At 38.4% G+C, this 24,821-nt stretch overlaps 1 protein-coding gene across 2 annotated transcripts in view; it reads right to left on the bottom strand.

The window, feature by feature from the left end:
* The window catches only part of LOC111585676 (homeodomain-interacting protein kinase 3-like), a 57,218-nt gene that overhangs the window by 12,170 nt on the left and 20,227 nt on the right, over window positions 1-24,821 (bottom strand). Inside the window, exons 5-14 of one of the 2 annotated variants that reach the window (XM_023295242.3) lie at window positions 15,592-15,715; window positions 9,283-9,402; window positions 8,041-8,127; window positions 6,679-6,863; window positions 6,418-6,583; window positions 4,850-4,973; window positions 3,590-3,684; window positions 1,358-1,512; window positions 556-717; window positions 114-476 (exon numbers count right to left, since the gene is read on the bottom strand). In XM_023295242.3, the coding sequence (XP_023151010.1) occupies window positions 114-476; window positions 556-717; window positions 1,358-1,512; window positions 3,590-3,684; window positions 4,850-4,973; window positions 6,418-6,583; window positions 6,679-6,863; window positions 8,041-8,127; window positions 9,283-9,402; window positions 15,592-15,715 (1,581 nt within the window). The remainder of the gene's footprint in view (window positions 1-113; window positions 477-555; window positions 718-1,357; window positions 1,513-3,589; window positions 3,685-4,849; window positions 4,974-6,417; window positions 6,584-6,678; window positions 6,864-8,040; window positions 8,128-9,282; window positions 9,403-15,591; window positions 15,716-24,821) is intronic. The other variant, XM_055008710.1, reaches the window with a different exon arrangement.

The raw sequence follows: 24,821 nt of genomic DNA, 5'->3' as shown, positions 1-24,821 counted from the left end.
CAAAATGGTGCATTTAATGTATGTTATTGGAGACTGGTTACAAAAAAAAACCACATAAAATACCATAAAAATGCAGAATACCGGCCCTGAAATGCAGATGTTTTCCTACTCACTCGGTCAGACGGCACCTCTGAGGGTCTTCATCTTCCCTCTCGTCCTCGGCGTCGGTCAGGTCACTCCTGATGCTGATGACGCTGGCAGCTGGACTCGGCGTGTCGCCCATCAGGACTGCCACGTCTCTCTGCTGCTGCCTGGACAGACTCCCACTGGGAACCACGTCTTTGAAGCAGCTCACCTCCTCCTCGCCGTCGTCTTCCTCCTCGTCCGTGTTCTGGACCTCCGGCTGCCTGGTTTCCACCAGAGGAGGCGCCGTCCTCCGAGGCTCCTCCCGTCCCACCACCGCCTGGCCAACGACGTCGGCCAGTTTAGGCGTCCGGCAGGCTGATATGTGGACGTTGCTGGTGTGGGACAGGTTCCTTTAATCAGAATAATTAACATTTATGAGACATAAACAAACTGTCAGAGCAGTTTAACCGAACAGGAGCTGAATCCCACCTGTTGTGACCGTGTCGGTTCCTCTTATTGGCCGGCTGAGGCCACACAACATGAGCTATGCCGATGTTGATTGGCTGATGAGCAGACAGGGCTGGCATCTGATTGGTCAGGAGGGGCTGCTGCATCACTGCATTGTAATGGCTGCTGTGGGAACGCACTTTCCTGCAGACATGATTGAAGATCTCCAAATCAGACACCGACGAAGTTTACTTGCATTTATATGACCTGAATCTAACCCTACCAAACCTGCAGGAGGTCATCCCCTCAGAATCTGTTTATTTTGTATTTTTAGTAACTTAAGTACAAAGTTGACTGAATATTCCCAGAGTTCCATAGAGGTGGGTCCAGATTTATCACTTTTTAATGGACTTTTTCCATCATTTCTGAGCCTCAGAACTTCATCAGTCCAGCAGATAGAACCATGACATTTAGGAGGAGAAACACTAAGGTAAAATCTGACACCTATCTGAAATATTTACAGTATGAAGGGTCTACTAAGGGGAGTATGAAGGTTATGTATAGTTCTTTGTCTCTTTAAACACTCCAGTTTTCTTCAGTGCAAGGGAAACATTCTGCTTCATACAGGCTCTGACGGAAGCAAAAACTGTTGTAACTCATGACAAGAACTCTAAAATAACACTAGAGCCGTTATTCTATATGTACTGAGGTGCTTCCCAGGAACAACTCGGGTATTTCAGAAAACATTTCCATGCAGGATGCAACATAAAAAAGCAGCAGTGAGTCTTGCAGGCTGGGATTTTCCAGACTTGAGCTGCGGGTGACTCAGAGTTTGGTGACTCACCCCCAGTCGCTGATCCTCTGTGGGCCGGACGCCGTGTCACTGCTGAGGGAGGATGGAGGTGGGGGAGGCGGGTGGGATGGAGGAGGACCCACGGGAGTCATCGGCTGCCAGGCTGCCGGGACGAGGAGCTGCTGCCCCCGACTGGACCAGGCCTGCTGCAGGACGGAGGAGGAGACCCGGGGAGGTTATTTACACCTTCTACAGATCCCCAACAGGGGCCACAACCTGTTACATTCATTCCAAGACTATTCAGTCAAGGCCTCCCTCCTGAATCCCTCAGAATTAGCAGGTTTTTTTGTTTCTCTACAGTAACTTTAGTATATTTATTGAAGCCATGCCAAGTTCTACCTTCATACTGTGAATATTTCTAGAAGTACATAGAGGTGGGTCCTGATTTACGCATTTTTCCAGCATTTCTGAGCCTCAGAACTTCATCCGTACAGTCACAATCTAAACACCAATTCTGGTTTTTGCTGAGCACAATTCTAAAATTATTTTGGCACAGAACAAATCGTATCTAGAACACGATCCTGGTGTCAAATATAGGTAACAAGAAAAGCACTCAGAGAGTGCACTACTCTGCCAAGGCTGCTCAGCTGTCGTATGATTGTATGACTGAAGTCCTGATAAGTCCAATAAATGAGTCAAAACATGTGCAAAATGACTAGAAATCACTCAAATTTGTCCGGAATTTGCTCAAAAAAATCCTCTTTTCCTGTTCACAATCTGTCCAAAATGAGTTAAGCATCTAGGATGGCTGAGAAGGGTTCCAAAAATGACTAAAAACAATAAAAACACATTCAAATGACTCAAATTTTGCCTAAAAAATAAGTGTGTTCTCTAAATGTTGTTAAAATTTGTCAAAAATGACTCGAAATCCATGCATGACTACAAATTACTCAAATTAGTCCAGAACTTGCTCGAAACTCCTCCTTAACTGTTCAAAATCTGTTCAAAATGACTTTAAAATGTTTTCAAACTATTAAAATTTTCTCTAAAAAGTAGGAATTATTCACAGTTACAGTTTTATAAACATTTGTGGTCCTCAGTGGTGGATTTGTGGTAGGATCACAATCATGTGATCGTCAGCAGGCAGCTGATGTAGTGTTCACTTGTTGTCATGGTTACAGTACGCTGTGCTGCTATCTGGCAATGATACAGAAATCTTTAACCAATCCGAGGATCCAGACTATAAGCTGCATCACTGCCAAAATCTAATCACTTGGTCCTTGTGTCATTTCTGACCTTCCCTGGAAATTTCATCCAAATCCGTTTGTCTGTTTTTGAGTAATGTTGCTAACAGACAGAGAGACAGACAGACAGGCAGGCAGACATGCAGGCAGACAGACAGACAACAGACACAGACGACAGACAGGCAGGCAGGCAGACAGACGACAGACATGCAGGCAGACAGACAGACAGACAGACAACAGACAGACAGACAGGCAGGCAGGCAGACAGACGACAGACAGGCAGGCAGACAGACAGACAGACAGGCAGGCAGGCAGGCAGGCAGGCTGGCAGACAGACGACAGACAGGCAGGCAGGCAGGCAGACAGACAGAGAAGCAGACAGACAGACAGACGACAGACAGGCAGGCAGGCAGACAGACAGACAGGCAGGCAGACGACAGACAGGCAGGCAGGCAGGCAGACAGACAGACGACAGACAGGCAGGCAGGCAGGCAGACAGACAGACAGGCAGGCAGACAGACAGACAGGCAGGCAGGCAGACGACAGACAGGCAGGCAGACAGACAGACGACAGACAGGCAGGCAGGCAGGCAGGCAGACAGACAGACAGACAGACAGAGACAGACAGACAGACAGGCAGGCAGGCAGGCAGACAGACAGACGACAGGCAGGCAGGCAGACAGGCAGGCAGACGACAGACAACAGACAGGAAGGCAGGCAGGCAGACAGGCAGGCAGACGACAGACAACAGGCAGGCAGACAGACAGGCAGGCAGGCAGACAGGCAGACAACAGACAGGCAGGCAGGCAGACAGACAGGCAGGCAGACAGACGATAATCATCACATAATTCTGTCGCATTCCTTGGTGGAATAAAAGTGAGACCTTTCATTTACTGTAACTGTTCTGACCAACTACATGCTGATATTTACGGCTTCTTTAAATACACTAAAGTTACTGTGGATTAAAATAAATCTTCTGATTCTGATGTTTCAGCCCTTATCACACGTCTAATGAAGCCATGTTTGAGTCTGTGTCTTACCTGAGCGATCACACCTGGCCTCACCGGTAGGGGCTGTATGGGAGGGGCCTGAGTTACCATGGGAACCGGATACCCTGCTGGTTGATTAAGGTTACCTTTAGAAGAAGAACAAAACAAACCATGAGTACATGTGACGTAAATCAGTACAAAAATATGGTTTTCACAAGCAACAGGGAGGAGGAGGGGCTCTGACATATCAGTCTATCTCTGATTATTTCATATTTGTTGATTTATATTATTATATTTTCTATTTAGTTTGTAAATATGTACATAAATAACTATGCGAGTGGGAGTGAATGACAGGGTAGGAGGAAATAAGCTTCGTCCTACTGCTAAACAGTTATGTTGGGTTATTATTTTTTGCTTTGTTTTGCTGTTTTGAATATTTTGATTTGTTCTTGTGTCTTTTTTTCTCACATGTCCAAAATAAAAACATTCAATCATTCATTAAATTTAATGGCATCTTGGTTCTTTGAACTCTACTAAACATTTAAACACTTAAAACAATTTTAATAACCATCATCATGAACAAATACAGTCAAATTTACACTTTTATTAAAGCAAACAAACTATAGAAACAGAAAGAAACACTAAAATTTCTACTTTATGACAGTACCAAAAAGAATCAGGTGCAAAATTGTTATGGAAATGAGCAAAATCTGAGCTTGAAATCCAGAAATTTCATTAAAATCACTTCATTCTACACGTTTCATTTACTAATTTGCCAAAAATAAACCATTAGTATTAACCAGATTCTGTAAAAAACTAAAAATTTCTGCACTCCTCGGCTCAACTTAGATGTTATGAACGACTTGGCGTCGACCAAAAGTCACCGCAAAAATTCTGCAACTTTTTGGCTCAACTGCAGTAAAGAAAAGACGACTACATAACAAACTAGAGAAACTATTAAAAAAATAAAACACACTGGACCAATAAAATAAATGCAGCAAGGCTCAAAAACTGTAAAAAGAGGAGTAAGTTGCTGGAAGATACATTCAACATGGTGAAACATCTTTTTAGAGTTGAAAAATGCCAAATCCGTGTAAACAAATCAACAAAATTCAGCTTTCATTTGATCTTTTTTAATGATTTATAGCGTTACATCTTAGTTTTTCTGCACAAAAGACATCCTAGTCACAGTTTAGGGTGTTTTATGGGAGTGAAAAATGATCCAGAGCAAAATAAAACATCTTGCTTGGTGGTTCGGAGGGTTAAATAACAAAATAAAGTTATGTAAGCAGCAGTGCACTGTGGACCTACCTTGCATGGCAGGAGGACAGAGGAGAAGGGCTGGTGGAAACGAATCGCTGCAGCCAAACTGACCGTTTCCTGTTGTTAGCGCTATCCCAGGATGCAACACTGAGGGGGCCGACTGGGTTAAAGCCTGCAGGGGGGGTATTCAAAGGAAATGAGAAGAATGACCAACTAAAGAGGCAAAACAAAGTACCGACATGGAAAGAAGATGACTTACAGCGACACATGTGATGGAAAATATCAACAACTTTGGAGTTTTTTTATTCAGTTTTCATCCAAATCAGTTTTGACACAGTCTAAATCAAAAGAATAAATACATTTCTAGTCATTTTTTGAGTCATTTCAACCATTTTTATTATATTTTTGGGCAATTTCCATGGAATTTTAGACAGATTTTTGATGAGCTGTTAAAAACTGCGAGCAAATCAATTAGTCCATAGAGGTGGGTCCAGATTTATCACTTTTTAATGGACTTTTTCCATCATTTCTGAGCCTCAGAACTTCATCAGTCCAGCAGATAGAACCATGACATTTAGGAGGAGAAACACATCTGAGTTCTGGTAAAATCTGACACCAGATCAGTTTTACATCCACCCAGGTGTCTCAGTCTAAACACTGAATCTGTTTTTTGTTTTCTATAATTGTAAACAATTGTTGACTCAGAAGTTGGATCATTTTCAAGCAATTTAGGACAATTTTCAGCTCATTTTCAACAAATTTCCTGTAATTTTGAATCATTTTCAAGTCATTTTGGATAAATTTCAAGTCATTTTGCACAAATGTTGAGTCATTTTCTATCATTTTTGAAGCATCGTGGACTAATTTTGTGTCGTTCTGCAAATCTTCAGTCAGTTTATATCATTTATGAGTAATTTTGGGTGAATTCTGCCTCATTTTGGACAATTTTCTTATATATTTTCTCATATTCAACCAGTTTTATGTCAACTTACATCTTTTCTCATCATTCTGAATCATTTTTGTGTCTTTGGGATAATTTGAGAGTCATTTAGGACAATTTTAATGTCATTCTGGTTCTCATTTGGATGGATGTAAAACTGATCTGGTGTATTTTTTAAAGCATATTGGACAAATTTAGCATCATTCTGCAATTTTCACTCATTCTGGATCATTTTTAATCATCTGTGACAATTTTGTCTGATTTTGGATCATTTTCCAGTTGTTTTCATGTCATTTTAGACTATTTTAATGTCATTCTGGTTCTCATCTGGATGGATGTAAAACCGGTTTCAGTTTTTAGCAGAACTCAAATATGTTTTCATGCAGATTTATCACTTTCTAATGGACTTTTTCCATCATTTCTGAGCCTCAGAACTTCATCAGTAAATCAGACAGACATGAAATTTTCACCACGGTGACCGACAGCGACACATGACAGAAAATACCAAAACCCTGAGGTGAAGCTACGGCACATTCTCTCCTGCAGAGGGCAACGTTAGGTCAACGGGGTGCAGCAGCATTACGTAACCAAACATTAAGACGTATTTAGAGGCATTTATTTATGCTCCGTGAGCCTGAGAGACAGCGTTGTGGAGTCTTTTTATACTTCTACAGACCTGGGTGTGGACCGGTATGCTGCTGTAGGCCAGAGGGAGCCCCGAGGAGGCGGCGGGGGCCACGGGAGGCCTGGAGAAGTGAATGGTGTTCTGGTTCAGAGCGTCAAAAACTGCATTGCTGGGCCGAGTGTGGCACATGTCCATGATGCGGAAAGATGACTGCACGCTGGTGGGGGGAAGACGAAAAGTTCAAGCACATTATGAGTTTATAGCATCCTTTTTGGCACAATCGTGGCTGCAGAGAAGATGGAGCTGCCTTACTGGTTGCTGTGGGGATAATCCAGCAGGTGGGTCATGGTGAGGAAGGGGTGGTTGAGGACGCTGGAGGGAATAGTTCTGTTCTCGGCATCGATCAGCAGCATGCTTTTCAGCAGAGACACAAACTCTCGTCTGTCTGCTTTCTCTGCCTGCATGTCGCTGTTATCAGGAGTCAACATCAAGTTCACCTAAAACACGATCAGAGGTGGTAAGAAAACGCTGCACAGTAGGGATCAAATGCTATTCTGAGAAGGTATCGTGAATGATGAGATGTTTAATCTTCTTGTTTTGGTCAGAACTGGGTGTCCAACTCATTTTAGTTCGGAGGCCTCATTCAACCCAATTTGATCTCAAGTGGTAGTGCAAAAATGTTTACATTTAAGGAATAAACTTTTTACAAAACATCATGAACAACCTGAAATGTCTCAAGAAAAATTAATTCAATTTCAGCAACATTCAGCCTCAGTTTATCATTTCCACATTACAACTTCCAGATCACAGAGTGTCTACAAAGGAACACAACATTTAGTCACCTGGAACTGATTGATATAGTATTTTACTTTATGATCAAAAGGAAAAAAGTCAGATTAAAAAAAAAAGACAAAAACATCAAAAAGACAAAATATTACAAAAATGGGACGAAAAATGACAAAAACGAGACACAAAACGACAAAAGCAAGAAACAAAATGACAAAAAAATGAGAAACGACATGAAACAAAACAAAAACAACAAATTGGACAAAAAAGTTACAAAGCGACAAATAAATGGACACAAACAAGAGAAAAAATAGACAAACACCACAAGCGAGACAAAAAAACGACAAAAACGATGCTCAAAATAATGAATAAAGCAAAACATAAAAAACAAAAAGGAAACACAAAACGACAAAAATGAGACAAAACGACAAAAATTAGACAAAAAACAAAAACGTGACAAAATATGACAAAAAATGCGACAAAATATTATAAAAAAACGACAAAAGTATGAAACAAAATGACAAAAAAATTAGAGAAACTACACAAATTTGACAAAAAGACAAAAAACAACAAAACCTAGACAAATTATTCCAAAAATGAGACACAGAATGACAAAAATGAGACAAAATATGATTAAAAAAACGACAAAAACTAGACAAAATATTACAAAAATAAGACACAAAAGAACACTGAACAATCTAGTATTTTATGATCAAAACAACTTGTCATGGTCTAGAAATTATCTTAAATTTATCGTTTTACAAATTTACAATTTGCTGTTCATGTCTTCTCTGGAATTTTTACACTTTGAGGACCGGATTGGACCCTCTGGAGGACCGCTTTTGGCCCGCGGGCCACATGTTGGACACCCCTGGGTTAGAAACTCACGTGTGCTATGTCATCCAGACAGCTGAAGATGTACTTTCTGGCCTCTTTGGATTTAAGTCCCGTCTCCTTCTCGTGCTCTTCTGTCGTCTGGATGGAAAACAGGAATATCAGGATAAACATAGAGGTGCAGTCAGCGGACATTTCTGGATTCACACGTCTGCAAGTTTTGAAGTTTACGACTGGATTTGTTTCGATGAGAAGGAACGAAAGGTCAAAGGATTAGTTAAACACACACCGACGGTTTGAGCAAACTTTACGTGTTCCTATGGGTTTTTTTTGTTCATGTAGAGATAAATATTAGGCTTTACATTCATTTAAACTTTATTTAGAGTCTGCTCAGCAGGTAGTCTAAACACAGCTCCACGTTTCTTTGAGCTTTCCTCAGAGTTTGCCGTCTTTGTCCTGTTTTGAAAAGCTCATGCAGCTGTTTCCTATTGGGAATGTGCTGCCACTTCATACTTTTTCCCTTCGCAACAAGGACTTTAGCTTCAATTTCTAATAAACAAGTGTCTTTCCACTGCAGGAAGGAACAAACATTTACTGGAACCAACCCGTAATCAGACCTTTCAGCTTTTCTGTTTCCACTGCAGGAATACTCGACTGAGACGTCAACTTCAACTGCTCCGAAATAGCAAGAAATTGGACAAAATTCCAATTTAAATGCAGGTTTGTTATGCTAGTGTACATAAAGAGTCTACATGGAGAGTCTCGCTTTGCTAATGGTGAAAATGGAGAGAAAGACCAGTGTTTCAGTTTGTAAGAGCTTCAACAGTGCTGCTTTAACTCTGCAAATGTTCCTGCTACGTTGTAAAATAAAAGGATTATCTTATGTTAAACCTAGTGGAACAGCCACGTACATCAGCTAATCTACAATACATTCTCTGACACGCATGTGCTTCATCTCCTGCCTCATCATCTAATGCATTTTTAATTTATTAACAGCAGTTAATTGATTATTCATTAACATCCCCTAGTGTGTGCAGCAGCTTTTCAGCGCTGCTCAGGAGTTCCTACTCTGGTTTAAGGACATTTTTCTTGCTTATAAAGAACCCTAAAAGAGGTTCTTGTGGTTGAGAACACCCAAAAAGGTACATATCTACATTTTTTTTCACTTTAAATCTTCATCCAAACTCAGCAGTAAAAAACACACGTGACAGGAAGATGTGTACTTTGTGTTTGCAGGTCTGTATTATGTTTATAAATGAAGTTTTGTGTGTGCATGTTTGTGTGAAAAGCTCATACTTTTAGTCTCCAGGAGGCGTACGGAGAGTCGGATTCTTTGGAGAAGAACCGAGAGGTCTTGGTCCCCTTGTTGAGCAGCTGTTCGGCCGGCAAGCCCTGAGTCTGAGAGATGTACCGGATCTGAGCAAGAAACGCAGGAAGGAAGAGGGAGAAATTAGGAAAATGAGTAGGAAAAGTCATGGCCACTTACAATAATCAACCTGAACGTAACTCATTTTGCTCGATAACTAAATCGGTTTATCCCAGCAGATGTGCTCCGGTAATGCAGACCTGCAGACAAACTATTTTAGACGGGGAACATGCCGTGATACATTATCCACATAATGTTAACTTATGTTTTACTCTGCTGGAGCCGATCTGTGAGTCGCCTTGTTATTTAATACGGCGAGGTGAAGGTCCTCGCGCTGCAACCTTTACTGCTCTGCCAAACGGACATAGTTGGAGCGATTCACAGGCTTAAAGCGGATGCAGCGAATAAACCACTCAGTCAGGGAGAGGTCAGAGGCCGGCAGAAACAGTAAGCAAATTTTATCTCAATTAAAAGAATAAAAACAACCGAATGTGGAGAAGATTCAGCTAATGATAAAACAGCTTATAAACCCTGTGTGGAACTGTAAATCTTAAAGAAACTTAAAAATGTTCCAGATTTAAATCTCCTGACTGGTGTATTTTGATAAGATAAACTCTCATGAGGCAAAACTTTTTTCTCAGGAAGCACAGAATGTCTGAAAACATGATCTAAATTCATGACAAGGTTCCAAACATGGATCTCAAACTAAATGACCTGTCCATGACTAAGTTGGACCGAAGCACCAAACCATAATAAATCTTTTCCTTCTTTTCTTTCTCTTGTATTTAAAGGCAGCAGAGTTCTGGTTTTCCACCACAGTTTGATTTGTAAGTTCAGAAATATGTCCTGATACGCTGCTCAGTAAGTTTCCCAGATATGAGTTGACATTTTCCCCGAAAAAATTCCTCAAACTCTTTTGGCTTCCTCAGTCTTGACAATCCCTCTAAGAACATTACTGTTCTCCAGAAACCCAATGATAAGTAGGAATGTTAAAGTGATGGGTTTAGGTAAGGATTCCAAGTTTGTGTTTTTTTGTCATTTTGTCATCTTTCGTCCTTCCTTTACCAGGGGAGAAAGGGAAAAATATACACTAATGCATCCAAAAACATGAGAACATTCTGAAAAAGTTCATTATTTCCCATCAGTTATTTAGTAAAGTGAAAATTTTATGTCTTCTAGATGTCAAGCCTTTATTTTATTGTCTTATAACTCATGAAAATGGTTAAATAAAACTGTTTTGCAAAGTAGAAAGTCAACACAGACGTCTACCTGGAGATTTTAGAGCACTTTATGCTTGATTATTGATTTGTAAGTTCTGAAATATGCCCTGATAAACTTTCAATTTCCTAGATATGGGTTGGAAAATAAAAATATTAAACTGGTTTCTCAAGTCCAAAGTCAACATAGCAGTATACCTGGAGATTTTAGGGTATTTTTTGCTTGATTATTAATTTGTAAGTTCTTAAATACATCCTGATGTGCAGCTCTGTAAATTTCCCAGATGAGCTGACTTTTTCCCCAAAAAAATCCCTAAAATCTCTTAAACTTTCTGAGCATCCTCTGTCTCGACAAACCCTCTAAGAACACTACCGTTCTCCAGAAATCCAATGATGAATAGAGATATTACAGTGACAGTTTTAGGTATAGATTCCAATTTTTCCCACCAGTTATTTCTGAAATTAGATTCTAGACTCATGACACATAAAATTAAATGTTTCAAGCATTTTTTAATGTTTTTATTTACAAGATTATGGCTGATGGCTCATGAACACAAAATACAACAGTGTTTATCAAGTATAAAGTCAACACAGCCGTCCACCTGGAGATTTTAGAGAATTTTATGCTTGATTATTGATTTCTAAGTCCTAAAACGTGTCCTTTCAATTTCCTAGACACGAGTTCATTTTTCTCCCAAAAAATTTCTAAAACTCTCTGGGCCTCTTCTGTCTTGACAACCCCTCTAAGAACAACTCGATCCTTCAGAAACTCCACGACTAATAGAAATCCCACAGTGATAGGTTATAATGTGTGTGTGCACGAGCGCACGTGCACGTGGCCTAGAACAAACACCCCGACCGGCCACTGAGAACCTGCTGATGGTGCACCGACCGCCAGGTGTGTGTGTGTGTGCGCGTGCGTTAGTGTGCATGAGCCCGGGTGTGCACATGTCTAGCATCAGGCTTATGTTTATAAATACATTTTGCTGTGTAGAGTGGAACGGCAGCAGGCCTTGGCATCGGACGGCATGCTTTTGGGGGCTCAGTGTGCACGAGTGTCCTGGCATGGCCCCGTGATTCAACAAACCACTATCTCTGGCTGACAACTGAACTGGGAGCTGCTGCTGGAGGAACAAATGACACCTCAACCAAAAAAAAAACAAGCGATCAAGTCTTTACAAAATGTTAATGAATGTTTGTTGCTGCTATCCCCCATTTAGGAACATTTGGTTTGGCAAAGAAACTAGTTAGAGCTTTGCAAATCGTCAAAGATAACCATTATAAAAGTGTTCTAAAATCTCCAGGTAGACTGCTGCGTTGACTTTAAACTGATAAAACACAACTATATTTTAGCCTGTGATAAGCTATAAGTCATAATCAAAAGACAAAAAGGGTTGAAGCATCTATTAAGTCCTGTTGGAAAAGAAAATCGGCATCTCCAGAAAGATTGTCAGCAGAAGGAAGCATGAAGCACTCTAAAATCTCCAGGTAGACTGCTGCCTTGACTTGATAAAACAGTTTTATTTTGGATTTACATGAGCTATAAGTTAGAATCATTCAAATTAAAACAAAAAAACGGCTTGAAACATTTCACTTTATGTGTAATGAGTGTAGAATATATTTAATTTTCACTGTCTTAAGGAACTACTGGACATTAATGAACTTTTTCACGATGTTCTAATGTTCCGAGATGCACTAGTATGACTGATTATCTCTGCATTTTCCCAACTACGTGTATCTCTATTTTTTTGCTCGATTATTGAACAAACTAGTTAGAGCTTTGCAAATCGTCGTAGATAACCATTAGGGGAAGACAGATTATCGCATGAAGTGCTCTAAGATCTCCAGGTAGACTGCTGCATTGACTTTAAACTGATAAAACACAATTATATTTTAGCCTGTGATGAGCTATAAGCAATAATCAAAAGACAAAAAGGGTTGAAATATCTTAAGTACTGCTGGAAAAGGAAAATCAGCATCTCCAGAAAGATGGTCAGCAGAAGGAAGCATGTAGTGCTCTAAAATCTCCAGGTAGATTGCTGCTTTGACTTGATAACAGTTTTATTTGGGATCTTCATGAGCTATAAGTTATAATCATTAAAATTAAAACAAAAAAAGGTTGAAATATCTGTTAAGCCCTGCTGGAAAAGGTTTGTCAGCAGAAGGAAGCATTTAGTGCTCTAAAATCTCCAGGTAGACTGCTGAGTTGACATCATGATTCTCATGAGTAAAAGCCATAATCATTCAAACTAAAACAAAAAAAAGCTTGAAACATTTCATTTTATGTGTAATAATTGTAGAACATATTTAAATTTCACTGTGTTAAACAACTACTGGACATCAAACTTTTTCATGACGTTCTAATGTTCCGAGATGCACTAGTATGACTGATTATCGCAGCATTTTCCTGATTATCTTCATCTCTATTTTAATTGGTCGATTATCGAACAAGCTAGTTAGAGCTTTGCAAACCTTGGTAGATAACCATTAGGGATAGACAGATTATCAAATAAAGTGCTCCAAAATGTACAGGTAGACTGCTGTGTTGACTTGACAAAACAGTTTATTTTGGATTTTCATGAGCTAAAAGCCATAATCATCAACATTAAAAGACAAAAAAAAGGATTGAAATATCTGTAAAGTCCTGCTGGAAAAGGAAATCGGCTTCTCCAGAAAGATAGTCAGCAGAAGGAAGCATGTAGTGTTTTAGAATCTCCAGGTACACTGCTATGTTGACTTGATAATATACAGTTTTATTTTGGATTTTCATGAGCTATAAGCCATATTCATTAAAATTAAAACAAAAAAAGGCTTAAAACATTTTCATTTTATGTGTAGAATATATTTAATAAACAAAAACCATAAGTTGTCACAAATCTGGAAATTAGCTCCTCTCACAGTGGCTTAGGCTGTGCTAACGGCTAGCAGCTAATCTAGAAGTCAGCCACACATTAACCGCTGGAAAATATTAAGATTAATAATAATTAAGATCTGGACTTTAGTGGGAAATAAAAGTGATAAAACGGTGAAAGATAATAATAGCAGTAGACAAACTGATTAATCTCATTCGAACAGAGGAGAGCGTCCTAATTTAATCATTCCTGGTTCTATTTTACATGTTCAGTTATAGTCTCCCTTATTAATGAAGAAGTCAAGGATTATTGGTCTTTCTAGTTTACCAATAATCAGTATCGACCCTAAAAAACCCGTATAAATAAATCCCTACAAGCAGTTCTTTAAAAGAATGTTTGGTTCTGGCGTGGACAGTCCAAGTACAGCCAATTTCCAACATTTGGTTTGGCAAATGGAGCTTTGCAAATCTTCGCCGATAACCATAAAAGGCCAAATATCATTTTCACCAGGGTGTTCCAAGTCTCCCCGTTCCCAAATTTGTGAAGTCGTCGGCTGAAAACACGGCGGTCAAACACAGGATAATCCATGGCTGGTCTGTGAATGTGGCGTGGCCCTTTTCCCATGCTCCCTCTCCCCTGCCCAGGGACTCCATTTAGAGTCCCAGTGGTGCAGTTTGGACCGCATGGCCTTGTGGGAAGATAATCACATGTTGCCAAGAGCAATTTCCTGATTCACTCGGCTCACATTAGTATTAGGTGGATTTCATGCTGGATTTGTTGGACCTCGGTCATATTCAGCGCCAGAGAGAAAGAGATCAGGGAGCAACAACAAATAAAAACTTTAACGGTTAATGAATGCACTGTTTAGTTTCAGCTACTGGGAAAATACAGACCCAAGAACTCTAATTGTGTGTTCAGTGAGAAATGTATTCATTTTGCCATCTTTAATCCTTCCATCAGCAGGAGAGTGACGGATATTTATACACTAGAGCATCTCAGATCATCAGAACATCGTGAAAAAGTTTATTAATGTCTAGTAGATTTTTAAGAAAGGGAAAATTAAATATAGTCTACACTCATTACGTGAAATATTTCAACCCTTTTTGGCATGAATTATAACGGTTATGGTTTATAACTCATGAAAATCACAAATAAAATCGTGTTTATTCAAGTCCAAAGTCAATCCAGCAGTCTACCTGGAGATTTTAGAGCAGTTCTATCTGCTGACAAGCTTCATGGAGATGCCAATTTCCTCTTCCAGTAGGATTTAACAGATATTTCTACCCTTTCTTGGCTTTAAATGTTGATGATTATAGCCTATAGCTCATGAAAATAATAAAATTGTTTTATCAAGTCAACGCAGCAGTCCACCTGGAGATTTTAGAGCGCTTCTGGCTGCTGACAAACTTCATGGAGATGATGACTTACTTTTCCAGCAGGACTTAACAGATATTTCAACCCTTCATTTTGATGATTATGGTTCAAAGCTCATGAACATCTAAAATAAAACTCTTTCAAGTCAACTCAGCAGTCTGCCTGGAGAATTTAGAGAATATCGTGTTTCTATCTGCTGGCAAGCTTCATGGAGATGCTTATTTCCTTTTTCAGCAGGACTTAACAGATATTTCAATCCATTTTTTGTTTTTTATTCTGATGATAATGGCTTATAATTTGTGAAAATAAAAAAAATAGAAGTTTTTTCAATGCAAAGTCAACACAGCAGTCTACCTGGAGATTTCAGAGCACTGCTGACAAGCAGCACCTGCCCACAGTGCCAAAACTACTACCAAATATTTTGCTGATCATGGCATTACTGTGCTTGATTGGCCAGTCAGCTCACAAAACTAGCAGTACTTCCATCATAATTCAAGGTAATGGAGTCCCTACTAAGTATTTAGTGTATAAATAAACATTTTCAGAAGTTAGACATTCCTGTTTTGTAATTCATTCGCTTTTGCTCAATTTTAGGAAATATCCTAATATTTTTAAATCCTTGATTTCTGATTTTCATTAGCTAAAAGTCCTGTTTTAAAAATGAAAAAAAATAAGACCTGAAATAGTGTATTAAATGTTTACTTTCTTAAACAACTGATGGAAAATACTGAACTTTGAGAGGTACTTTCCTACCCAGGGCAGCTTGTAGTTGTGGTCTGACTGTGAGGAATGTTACCTGGTCGTACTCCAGCGCTCCGGGGTAAAGAGGCCAGCCCAAGAAGAGCTCGGCTATCACACAGCCCAGCGACCACATGTCGATGGCCTCGCAAAATGGCAGGCCCAAAATAATCTCCGGAGCCCTGCGGAGAGAAAAGACAAGCCGGAAAGGTTACGTCTGGGAGTTGGTATCCAGGTATTAAATCAAAACCCAGCTGCACCTACGCAGCCTGAAGGGCAGCATATCTGTGGATTTACAGGAGCGGCAAGGCTGGACGGAGCTAAGAAGTCAACAGAAAACGTTACTGAGGAACTCTGATGTAAAATAGTTCAGGAGATAAGCACAGAAAAATAACATTAGGAGGAATTTATGGAACCAATTCTAAGTAATTTGGGACAGATTCTGAGTCATTTAGGACCAATTTTGGGTCATTTGGAAGAAAGTTTGAGTCATTTGGTGCAAATTTTTGGTCATTTGGTTCAATTTTTGGTCATTTTGGGCAAATCTGTGGTCATTTTAGACCAATTTTGAGTCATTTTGGGCAGATTTTGAGTCATTTTGAAGGTAATTTTGGGCAAATTTTGACTAATTCTGGGCAAATTTTGATTTATTTTGGACAGCTTTTTGTCGTTTTGGACAAATTACGAGGCATTTTGGGACCAATTTTAAGTCACTTTGGACCAATTTTGAGTCATTTTGGACACGCTGAGTAATTCTGGGCAATTTTTTTTAGCATTTTGAACCAATTTTGAGATGCTTTGGACCAATTTTGAATCATTTTAGGCAAATTCTGGACCATTTTGGCAAATTTAGAGTAATTGTGGAAATTTTTGAGTAATTCTGGGCAAATTTGGAGTAATTTTAGGCAAGTTTTGACTCATTTTGGACAATTTTTTGTCATTTTGGACACTTTTTTGTCATTTTGGCCATATTTGGGGTCATTTTGAATAAATTTTAAGGAAGTTTGGGCAAATTTGGAGTAATTTTGGGCAAGTTTTAACTCACTTGACACATTTTTTGCCATTTTGGACGTTTTTTTGTCATTTTGGCTATGTTTTGGGTCATTCTAAATAAATTTTAAGCAATTTTGGGAAAAATTGGAGTCGTTTTGGGCAGGTTTTGACTCATTTGACACATTTTTTGTCACTTTGGACAAATTTTTTGTCCTTTTGGCCATATTTTGGGTCATTTTGAATACATTTTAAGGAATTTTGGGCAAATTTTGAGTCATTTTGGACATTTTGTGAATAATATGGGGCAAATTTGGAGTAATTTTGGGGAAGCTTTGTGTCATTTTGGGGACGCTTTGACTCATTTTGGACAATTTTTTTTGTCGTTTTGGACAAACTAAGGAATTTTGGGCCATTTTGGACACATTTTGAGTTATTTGAGACAATTTTGTCTGTCTTCTCCATAATGCCTCAAAATTTGTTGGAAAGAGACAAAAACAATTATATTGTCGAGAAAACACAAGAAAGTACGCTTTCCGTCAGCAGCAGGACGCTCTCCTCTCTAACCAAACACTACACCCATATGACGTGCACGCCATGTTCCCTCGACACAGAACAAACCTCTCCAAACAAGCGGACTTTGCCACTTGCGTAACTCAAACAGGACTTGTAATCTTACAGCGGTAGCATGAGGCGACGCATGAAAACAACCCAACGATGGTTGCCAGGCGACAGCTGGACGCAGGGCCTTAATGTATTAATGTAACAGCATTACAGGGCGATGAAGGTGACCGTCAGTCATCGCTGGAAGGTTTTTTTTTCCCCACAGACGTCTAATCGGCCACTTTTACACAGCCTGAGCTTTCTGCCTTCCTTGGCCTGAAGGAAATTACACTTTGCCATTTCCTATTACTCCCTCAAGAGGAAGAAGTTCAGTTATGCAACAAGAAAAAAGAAGAAAAAGGAAAAAAAGAGAGAGCCTTGGGGGGAAGACTGCCTCAAACATTTACAGAATAATCCTGTACAGCACAGACTGAGCTGGTGTTTTTCGTTAAACGTGACTTTTAAGTGGTGGATTTTCCCCCCGAGACAGAGGGAAAAGACGTCAGACCACACAAAGCCTTTGTTAGGACACAAAGACAAAGCTGTTTGGACACAGTGAGAGGTCTTAAGTCGGGACAAAAGGCAATAAAAAGGCACTTAAACGCATAAGCGGAGGGAAAAGCAGCCAGGAAAAATGACATGAATTCACACTCAATTAACAGAAAATAAAATACTAATGGTGAACAGAAACTACACACAAGGACAAATTAGGGAAACGCTTGAGACTAAAACCTAAAACCAAAGTTCTGTGCTGATTAAAGAAGAGGGAACTGTACATTAGGATCACATGGCGTCTGCTGTTACTTAATATGTTCGACTTTTTAGTTAAAGACATGCAAAATACAAATAAACAATGAGACAAACCAAATACTTTACATCTACGCTCTCTCACTAATGTACACAACGGTAATTATTAGCAAAATGTAATGCTGATTAGACACAAAGAGAAAGCGGTTCTGACACAGTGAGAGGTCTGAAATCAGGACAAAAGGGAATAAAAATGCACAGAAGAAAATTCCACACAAAAAAATGCCAACGATATGACTTCACACTCAGTTAAACTGCAAATAAAAACTAAATATGATACCCCTGGTGGACAGAAACTGCACATAATCAGCTCAGGACAAATTAAGGAAACGCTCAAAGCTACAAAACCTAGAAAAAATGTACTTTACGGAAATAAAAAGAGGGAACTGTACATTAGTATCACATGCTGTTGCTTAATGTGTTCAACATTTTAGCTTAATTGACAAATTTCAAGGTATTTTGGGTCATTTTGGACAAATTATTGGTCATTTTGAACCAATTTTGAGTTGTTTTGGACTAATTTTGGATCATTTTGAATAAACTTTAAGTCATTTTTGGCAAATTTTGTCTCAGTTTGGGCACATTGTGACTCATTTTGGACATTTTTTGTCATTTTGGCCGAACTTTCAGACATTCTGAACAAATTTTACGTAATTCGGGGCAAATTTTGGGTCATATTAGACACATTTTGGGCCAATTTTGAATCATTTTGGGCTAATTTGAGTGATTTTGGACATTTAGTAAGTCATTTTGGCAAATTTTTTGTCCTTCTGGACAACTTTCCAGGCACTTTGGTCATATTTTGGGTCATTTTTTATACCTTTTAAGTCACACAATGAAAATACACATAAGTCAGCTCAGGACAAATTAGGGGAAGATTACAAACCCTAGAATAAATCTATTGAAATAAAAAGAGGAAACTACATTGGTGTCACATGCTGTTGCTTTTTAGTTAAACAGAAACATTACACACACAAAACATGAATTTAAACTGCAAATAAAGACAAAATAGAAAACCCCTGTGGACATTAACGACACACAAGTCAGCTCAGGACCCACTGCTGAAGGTCACAAGACAAAAAAAGAAGCGACGTTCTGTGTTGATTACAGAAGAGGGAAGTGTACATCAGCTCTGCATGCTGTTGCTTAATATGCAAGGAACAGAGCAGAGCTGTGAGTAAAAGTTTATTTTGGAAGACCAGCCCACGCGACATTCTGCTGAAAACTGAAATATACATTTTTATTTTTTCTACAGAGAGTTACACACCATCATCGTGGTTTTTTCCCCGGTAATTATCAGAGCTCCATGCTGGTTTTAACTGGACCTGTTCCTCCAACAGAGGAGCTGCAGGCAGTAAAATAGTAACACAGACTGGAGCTATAGCTGAAGATAAATAAACATATGCTCCATCAGAGTGGGGGGGACAAACAACCCTAAACAGGAGTGTGTTTGTTGTTGTTGTCAGCCATAAAAGCTGCCTTCCAGAGCAGCGAACAGCTCATCACATAACGCCCGTCTAACACACCCGCTCACGCCCACAGGTGTTTGGCAGGCGGGCCAGCTTCCAGAACCAGCTGGTCTCACCGGAGAGCTTCGGCTACGACAAGAACAAACACGGCAACGCAGCGCAGGAACAGCTACAGACGCTGGTGTAGCTTCGCTCTGTGTTTATGGAAATCTGAGGGACGTCCAACACCTGCAGGCAAAGCTGATCCACCATGATCAAACCAATCTGACCACTCAGGCCCAGTTACAGCAGAAAAACTGAATCAGACCGAATTATTCTGTCCCAATCGCCTGCCCCACGTTACTCAGAATTTGTCAAAATGTCCGAAAATACTCAGAAAAAGTTCAAAACAACATGAAAGTTTTCCAAAATTACACTGAAAAAAAGACAGAGTTAACAGAAATTTGTCCAAGATGACTTGAAATTGGACAAAAAATTACTTAAATTACTTGAAAATGGTTGAAAATGATGTGAAAATTGTTCCAAAATATCCAGAATTACTTAATTGTGTTGAAAGTTACTAAAAGTTCGTCCAAGATGACTCAAACTTTGACAAAATTACATCAAAACTTCCCCAAATTCAGGTAAAAATTTGGTAAGAAATGAGATATTTCATTTGCTGTAGTTTGTTCTGTCCAACCAGCTGTCCCACGTTACTCAGAATTTGTTGAAAAGTACGACAAAATGTCCAGAAATGCTCAGAAAATGTTCAAAACAACGTGAAAGTTTCCCCAAATTACACAAAAAATAGCCAAAATTTATAGAAACATGTCCAGGATGACTCAAAATTTGACAAGAATTTTCTTCCGGATCAATACGGGCTCACAGTAGCAGCAGTAGCACGTTATTAGTGTTGGTTCAAGGTACAAAATGCTAACAAAATGTCCTTTCTAGTCTGTTTTCATACGATTAAAACTAATATTGCATTTCGTTTTCCTAGGACTTGTACTCTGCACAACAATTAAGCTGAATCTAATCAAAAAAAGACAAAATGTCAGCAGTAAACTAGACAAGTTAGTATATTCCACTATGACTGGACCAGTAAACAGTTATATAAACGAGCATCCGTTACATTTAAGCCCTCGTCAAACAAGTCTGAACAATGACCTGGTGAAACACTCCCTAATGTGTAACACACCGGATGTTTTAATCTGGTTCTCACACCGGTAACAATGAGTTTTACGTTCACTAGCGGCAACGTGGCTGTATTTAAGGCCAACATCGATGCAGATTATTAGTAATCAATGAGACTCATATACACTTATAGCAAAAATGAACATTTCTGTGTCAAAATTGGGGGTAGAAATGCAAAGTTTAGCACAAAACCTCATTGAAAGGCTCATTACAAAAAGAACTTCTCAGCCTTTATCCTTCCATGTTGACTGGGTATTAATTACTGGGTAAGAATCTGCATCAGAGCCAAAATAGCGCATTTTTAAATCAGTTTACTTTATCAGGAATCTGCTAAAAACAGTACGTAAATATAACAGACAACTGGAAAAGTGATGTTAACGAGATGCAAAAATCGATTAATCCCTGCTATTGTGGAGTCTGTGGCGGAGAGATTTAGGAAGCCTCGGTGAATTATTCACTATTAAATGGTGGTAAATGTCTTGTTTTGCAATAATAATCCAAAAATATTCATCATACTGTCACCGAAGAGCAAAGAAACCAGAATATAGTCACATTTAAAGAGCCGGATTTTTACAATTTCTCCTTAAAAAATGATTCAAACCAACTGATTACCGAAACAGTTGGTGATATATTCAATATTTGACAACTAATCGATTAACCGCAGCAGCTCTAGTATAAAATGGGCTTATTTTTATAGTTTTTAATTGACTATAGGATCCAAAATGCAGCATTTTCCTGATTACAGGTGTCAGTATTTATTAAGCAATACATTACACGTCACATATAATCAATTACACCGAAGAATAAATGCTAAAAAGTTGTTTAATTCAAGATATGCAAGTTTATGAATTTTGACACCAGATTTTCATTTTTACAGAAAATGAGTGAGTCAAACAGTTCCAAATATTGCTTATTGATCCCTTTGTTGACTAATAATAATAAAAAACCTCAGAATAAACTCCTCCAACAAAATACCAAATCTTTACTCTGTCACTAATGTAGATAATAATAATTAGTGAGAAAATGCAGTGTTTATTGGAAGGATAAGGATGTAGCGTCACGTTTAACTACTTCATAACACTGCAGTGACTTCTTCTGAGAACCACAACACGAAAACCACAACACGAAAACACGAGCTGTGCGTGCACGACTGCACACAGAAACCAGAAATGAACGACGACGACGAAGACACACGTTTATCATGTAGCTCGAAAAGAGGGGAGGAAAAAAAGAAGCCTGCAAGAGCAAAACCAGGACTCCAGCGACACAAAAACACTCCAAATACTCGTGTTTTATTCATAAAGTACTTGATGCACAGCAGGTGTAGGTTCCAGAGTCACGTCATGTTTACCTGCTGACCATCAGAGGAAACTGGGACCAATAACACAGATCAACGCTGCCAAGAGGTTCCTAAACTGTCAGAAAAACTCAATTTAATGAGTACCTTTCAGAAAAGAGATCCGGGGCTACATTTATGGGTCCATCTGGGTTATTTAAAATGAGATCCTGGTGGCTGAATATAACTACAAAATTACTACAAAATGTCCAAAAATACTCAGAAAATTCTCAAAATGACATGAAAGTTTTCCAAAATTATACAAAAATAGCCTAAAGTAATAGACATCCTTCAGATGATTCAAAAATTGACGAAAATGTCTCAAATTGTCTAAAATTACTTGAAAATGGTTGAAAATGACAAAAAACTTGTCCACAATCAGACAAAAATTACCCAGAATTACTTAAGTGTGTTGAAAATTACACACTAAAGAATTTAATTTGTCATCCTGGGCAAATTTAATTTAAAATTTTACAAAACTATTCAAAAATTTTGCTTTTCTAAAGTAAAAATGAGACATTTTATTTTCTGTAATTTGTTCTGTCCAACCAGCTGTCCCACGTTACTCAGAATTTGTGGAAAATTACTACAAAACGTCCAAAAATACTCATAAAATGTTCAAAACAACATGAAAGTTATTCAAAATTACACAAAAAAGCCAGAATTTATAGAAATTTTTCTCAAAACTGACTCAAAACTTGGCAAAAAAATGTCTCAAATTGTCCAAAATTACTTGAAAATGGTTGAAAATGACATGAAAGTTTTCCACAATTATATAAAACATTATCCAGGAAGTGTGTTGAAAATAACTGGGGACTTAAACCTTTCAGAAAGGAGGCCCAGGGCTACATTTCTGGGTCTATCTGGGTTATTTAAAATGAGATCCTGGTAGTTGAACAGAAAGTGGCCACCATGTACCGCTGCTGGAGGTAAAACAACACCTAAAATCACACCTGGATGAAGGAAGCTCGACGCCACCCGTCCAGATCTGCACTCGCTAAGACAAAGATATAGTCGCCTCTTCCTTCCACCCGATCCGCCCGGATGAATTATTCACGTAGCCCAGTGCTCCGTTTTCATCACGGGAGGTGGTTTTTCTTTACGTCACCGGCCTCCACAGGACAGAGCAGTCACCTCACGCTGCCATGGCAACAACAACACAGGAGCACATGACAGGCACTGAAGAGCTGCAGGCCTCCGACCACTCCGAAAAATAAATAAATCTACAGAGGTCACCACCTCAGTGACAAAAAGCTGCTAAAAACACACCAGGCTCACTTTAGTTAGAATAATTTACAGGAAAATATTATTTACCATGGTACAAAATGTGACCAATTTCAATTACAGGAAGTAAAGCTAAAATTACTATTTGTTAAAATACAGATTTTAAATTTGGACCTTATTTACATTTGGCACTGTGTTATTTTAGAGTCAACATGTTCATTTATACTTGATGTGATTTTTACTAGATATTTGTAATTTATAGCTTTTTTTTCTACAGCGTTTGACCATAAAACTAGACTATTTGTATTTGCCGTTATTTGAAAGAAAAATTCTGCATGTAAATGTCTGGAAAATGGAAATTATTTTACAGATTTTTATTATTTTATTATTTTGTTACAATTACACATATCATGTAAAATTATTATTATACTTTAATTTAATGTTAAAAAATTACTACAGTATTATTACACTATTATTACAAGATATTTGTAATTTATTATTATTGTTTTTATCTTTATTTCATTTTTTATTCTATTTTATTTAAGATTGTAAATTAAAAAAATATATTTTTTTAACTTTTTAAAATTATTTTTTATTATATTTTAACGTTGCAAAAAAATTACCATTTGCAAAAACACCAATTTTTAATTCTGACATTACTTACACTATTTTTACTAGATATCTGTAATTTTATTTATTTTTTCTTATTTTTTTATTCTATTTTATTTTAAAGTTGCAAATAAATTTTTTTTTTATATATATATATATATATATATATATATATATATATATATATATATATATACACACACACACACACACGTTTTCCTCCCCTTTTAAAAAAAATTATTTTAACGCTGTGAAAAAAAAAAAGTAAAAAAAAGCACTTTACAAAATGTACTAATCTGAATTCCAGGACATGAAGCTCCCCTTTAATTGCTGGACAAGCAGCCACCTGAGCCATGGTGAGTCAGAAACACAGTCACAACCACAAATCCAAAAATCTGTGTGAACTTGCTCAAAAACCAACAGCACAGCCAAGAAATCTTTTCAGAGGATGACAGCCTGAAGTCCTGGCAGATGAGTGTTGTATAGTTCGTTCAGATGAACCCCATATAAACTGACAAAGCTGTTAATTTCAGACGATGACGAGCTTCAGAAGGCAACATACCGGCAGAAGTCAATCTGGGGCAAGTAGCTGAGCTTCAAGTAACATTTAGTGCTACTGGAAGTCTAGATGGACGGCACTCAAACTCCGCTACAACTACAGACAAACACTTAATCATGATTCCAGGAGGTCCTTGACTTACATCAAAGTTCTGTTCCTACAGATTGATGCAAGTCGATTTTCACCGGAAGTCGGAACTCCAGAGAAAATGTGAACAAAACCGTGCTGTGCATCACAATATCGATCAGTTCTTCATAAACGTCACGAAAACCAACGATTTTCATGCATGTTTGAATCATTTTACAAGAAGATAACAGAATATGTTCCACTGCTGTTACTACTTGATCTAATAATGCCGATGTTCCGAGCGTTTTATTAAATCTAATTTCACTTCAATGGTGTGTCGCCCTTAAGGCAGAATTATTGATGTACTTTTATTTTGAAAAAGTCTTCATTTTGAAGTTGTCTGACAATTGTGACTTCCTGTACGGCTATTTTGACGTTTAGCTTTACACACG

The sequence above is a fragment of the Amphiprion ocellaris genome, chromosome 3, assembly GCF_022539595.1.
Source record: "Amphiprion ocellaris isolate individual 3 ecotype Okinawa chromosome 3, ASM2253959v1, whole genome shotgun sequence".
Taxonomy (NCBI): domain Eukaryota; kingdom Metazoa; phylum Chordata; class Actinopteri; family Pomacentridae; genus Amphiprion; species Amphiprion ocellaris.
The sequence above is the reverse complement of the archived record's forward strand: the minus strand, read 5'-3'. Positions and strand labels throughout refer to the sequence as shown.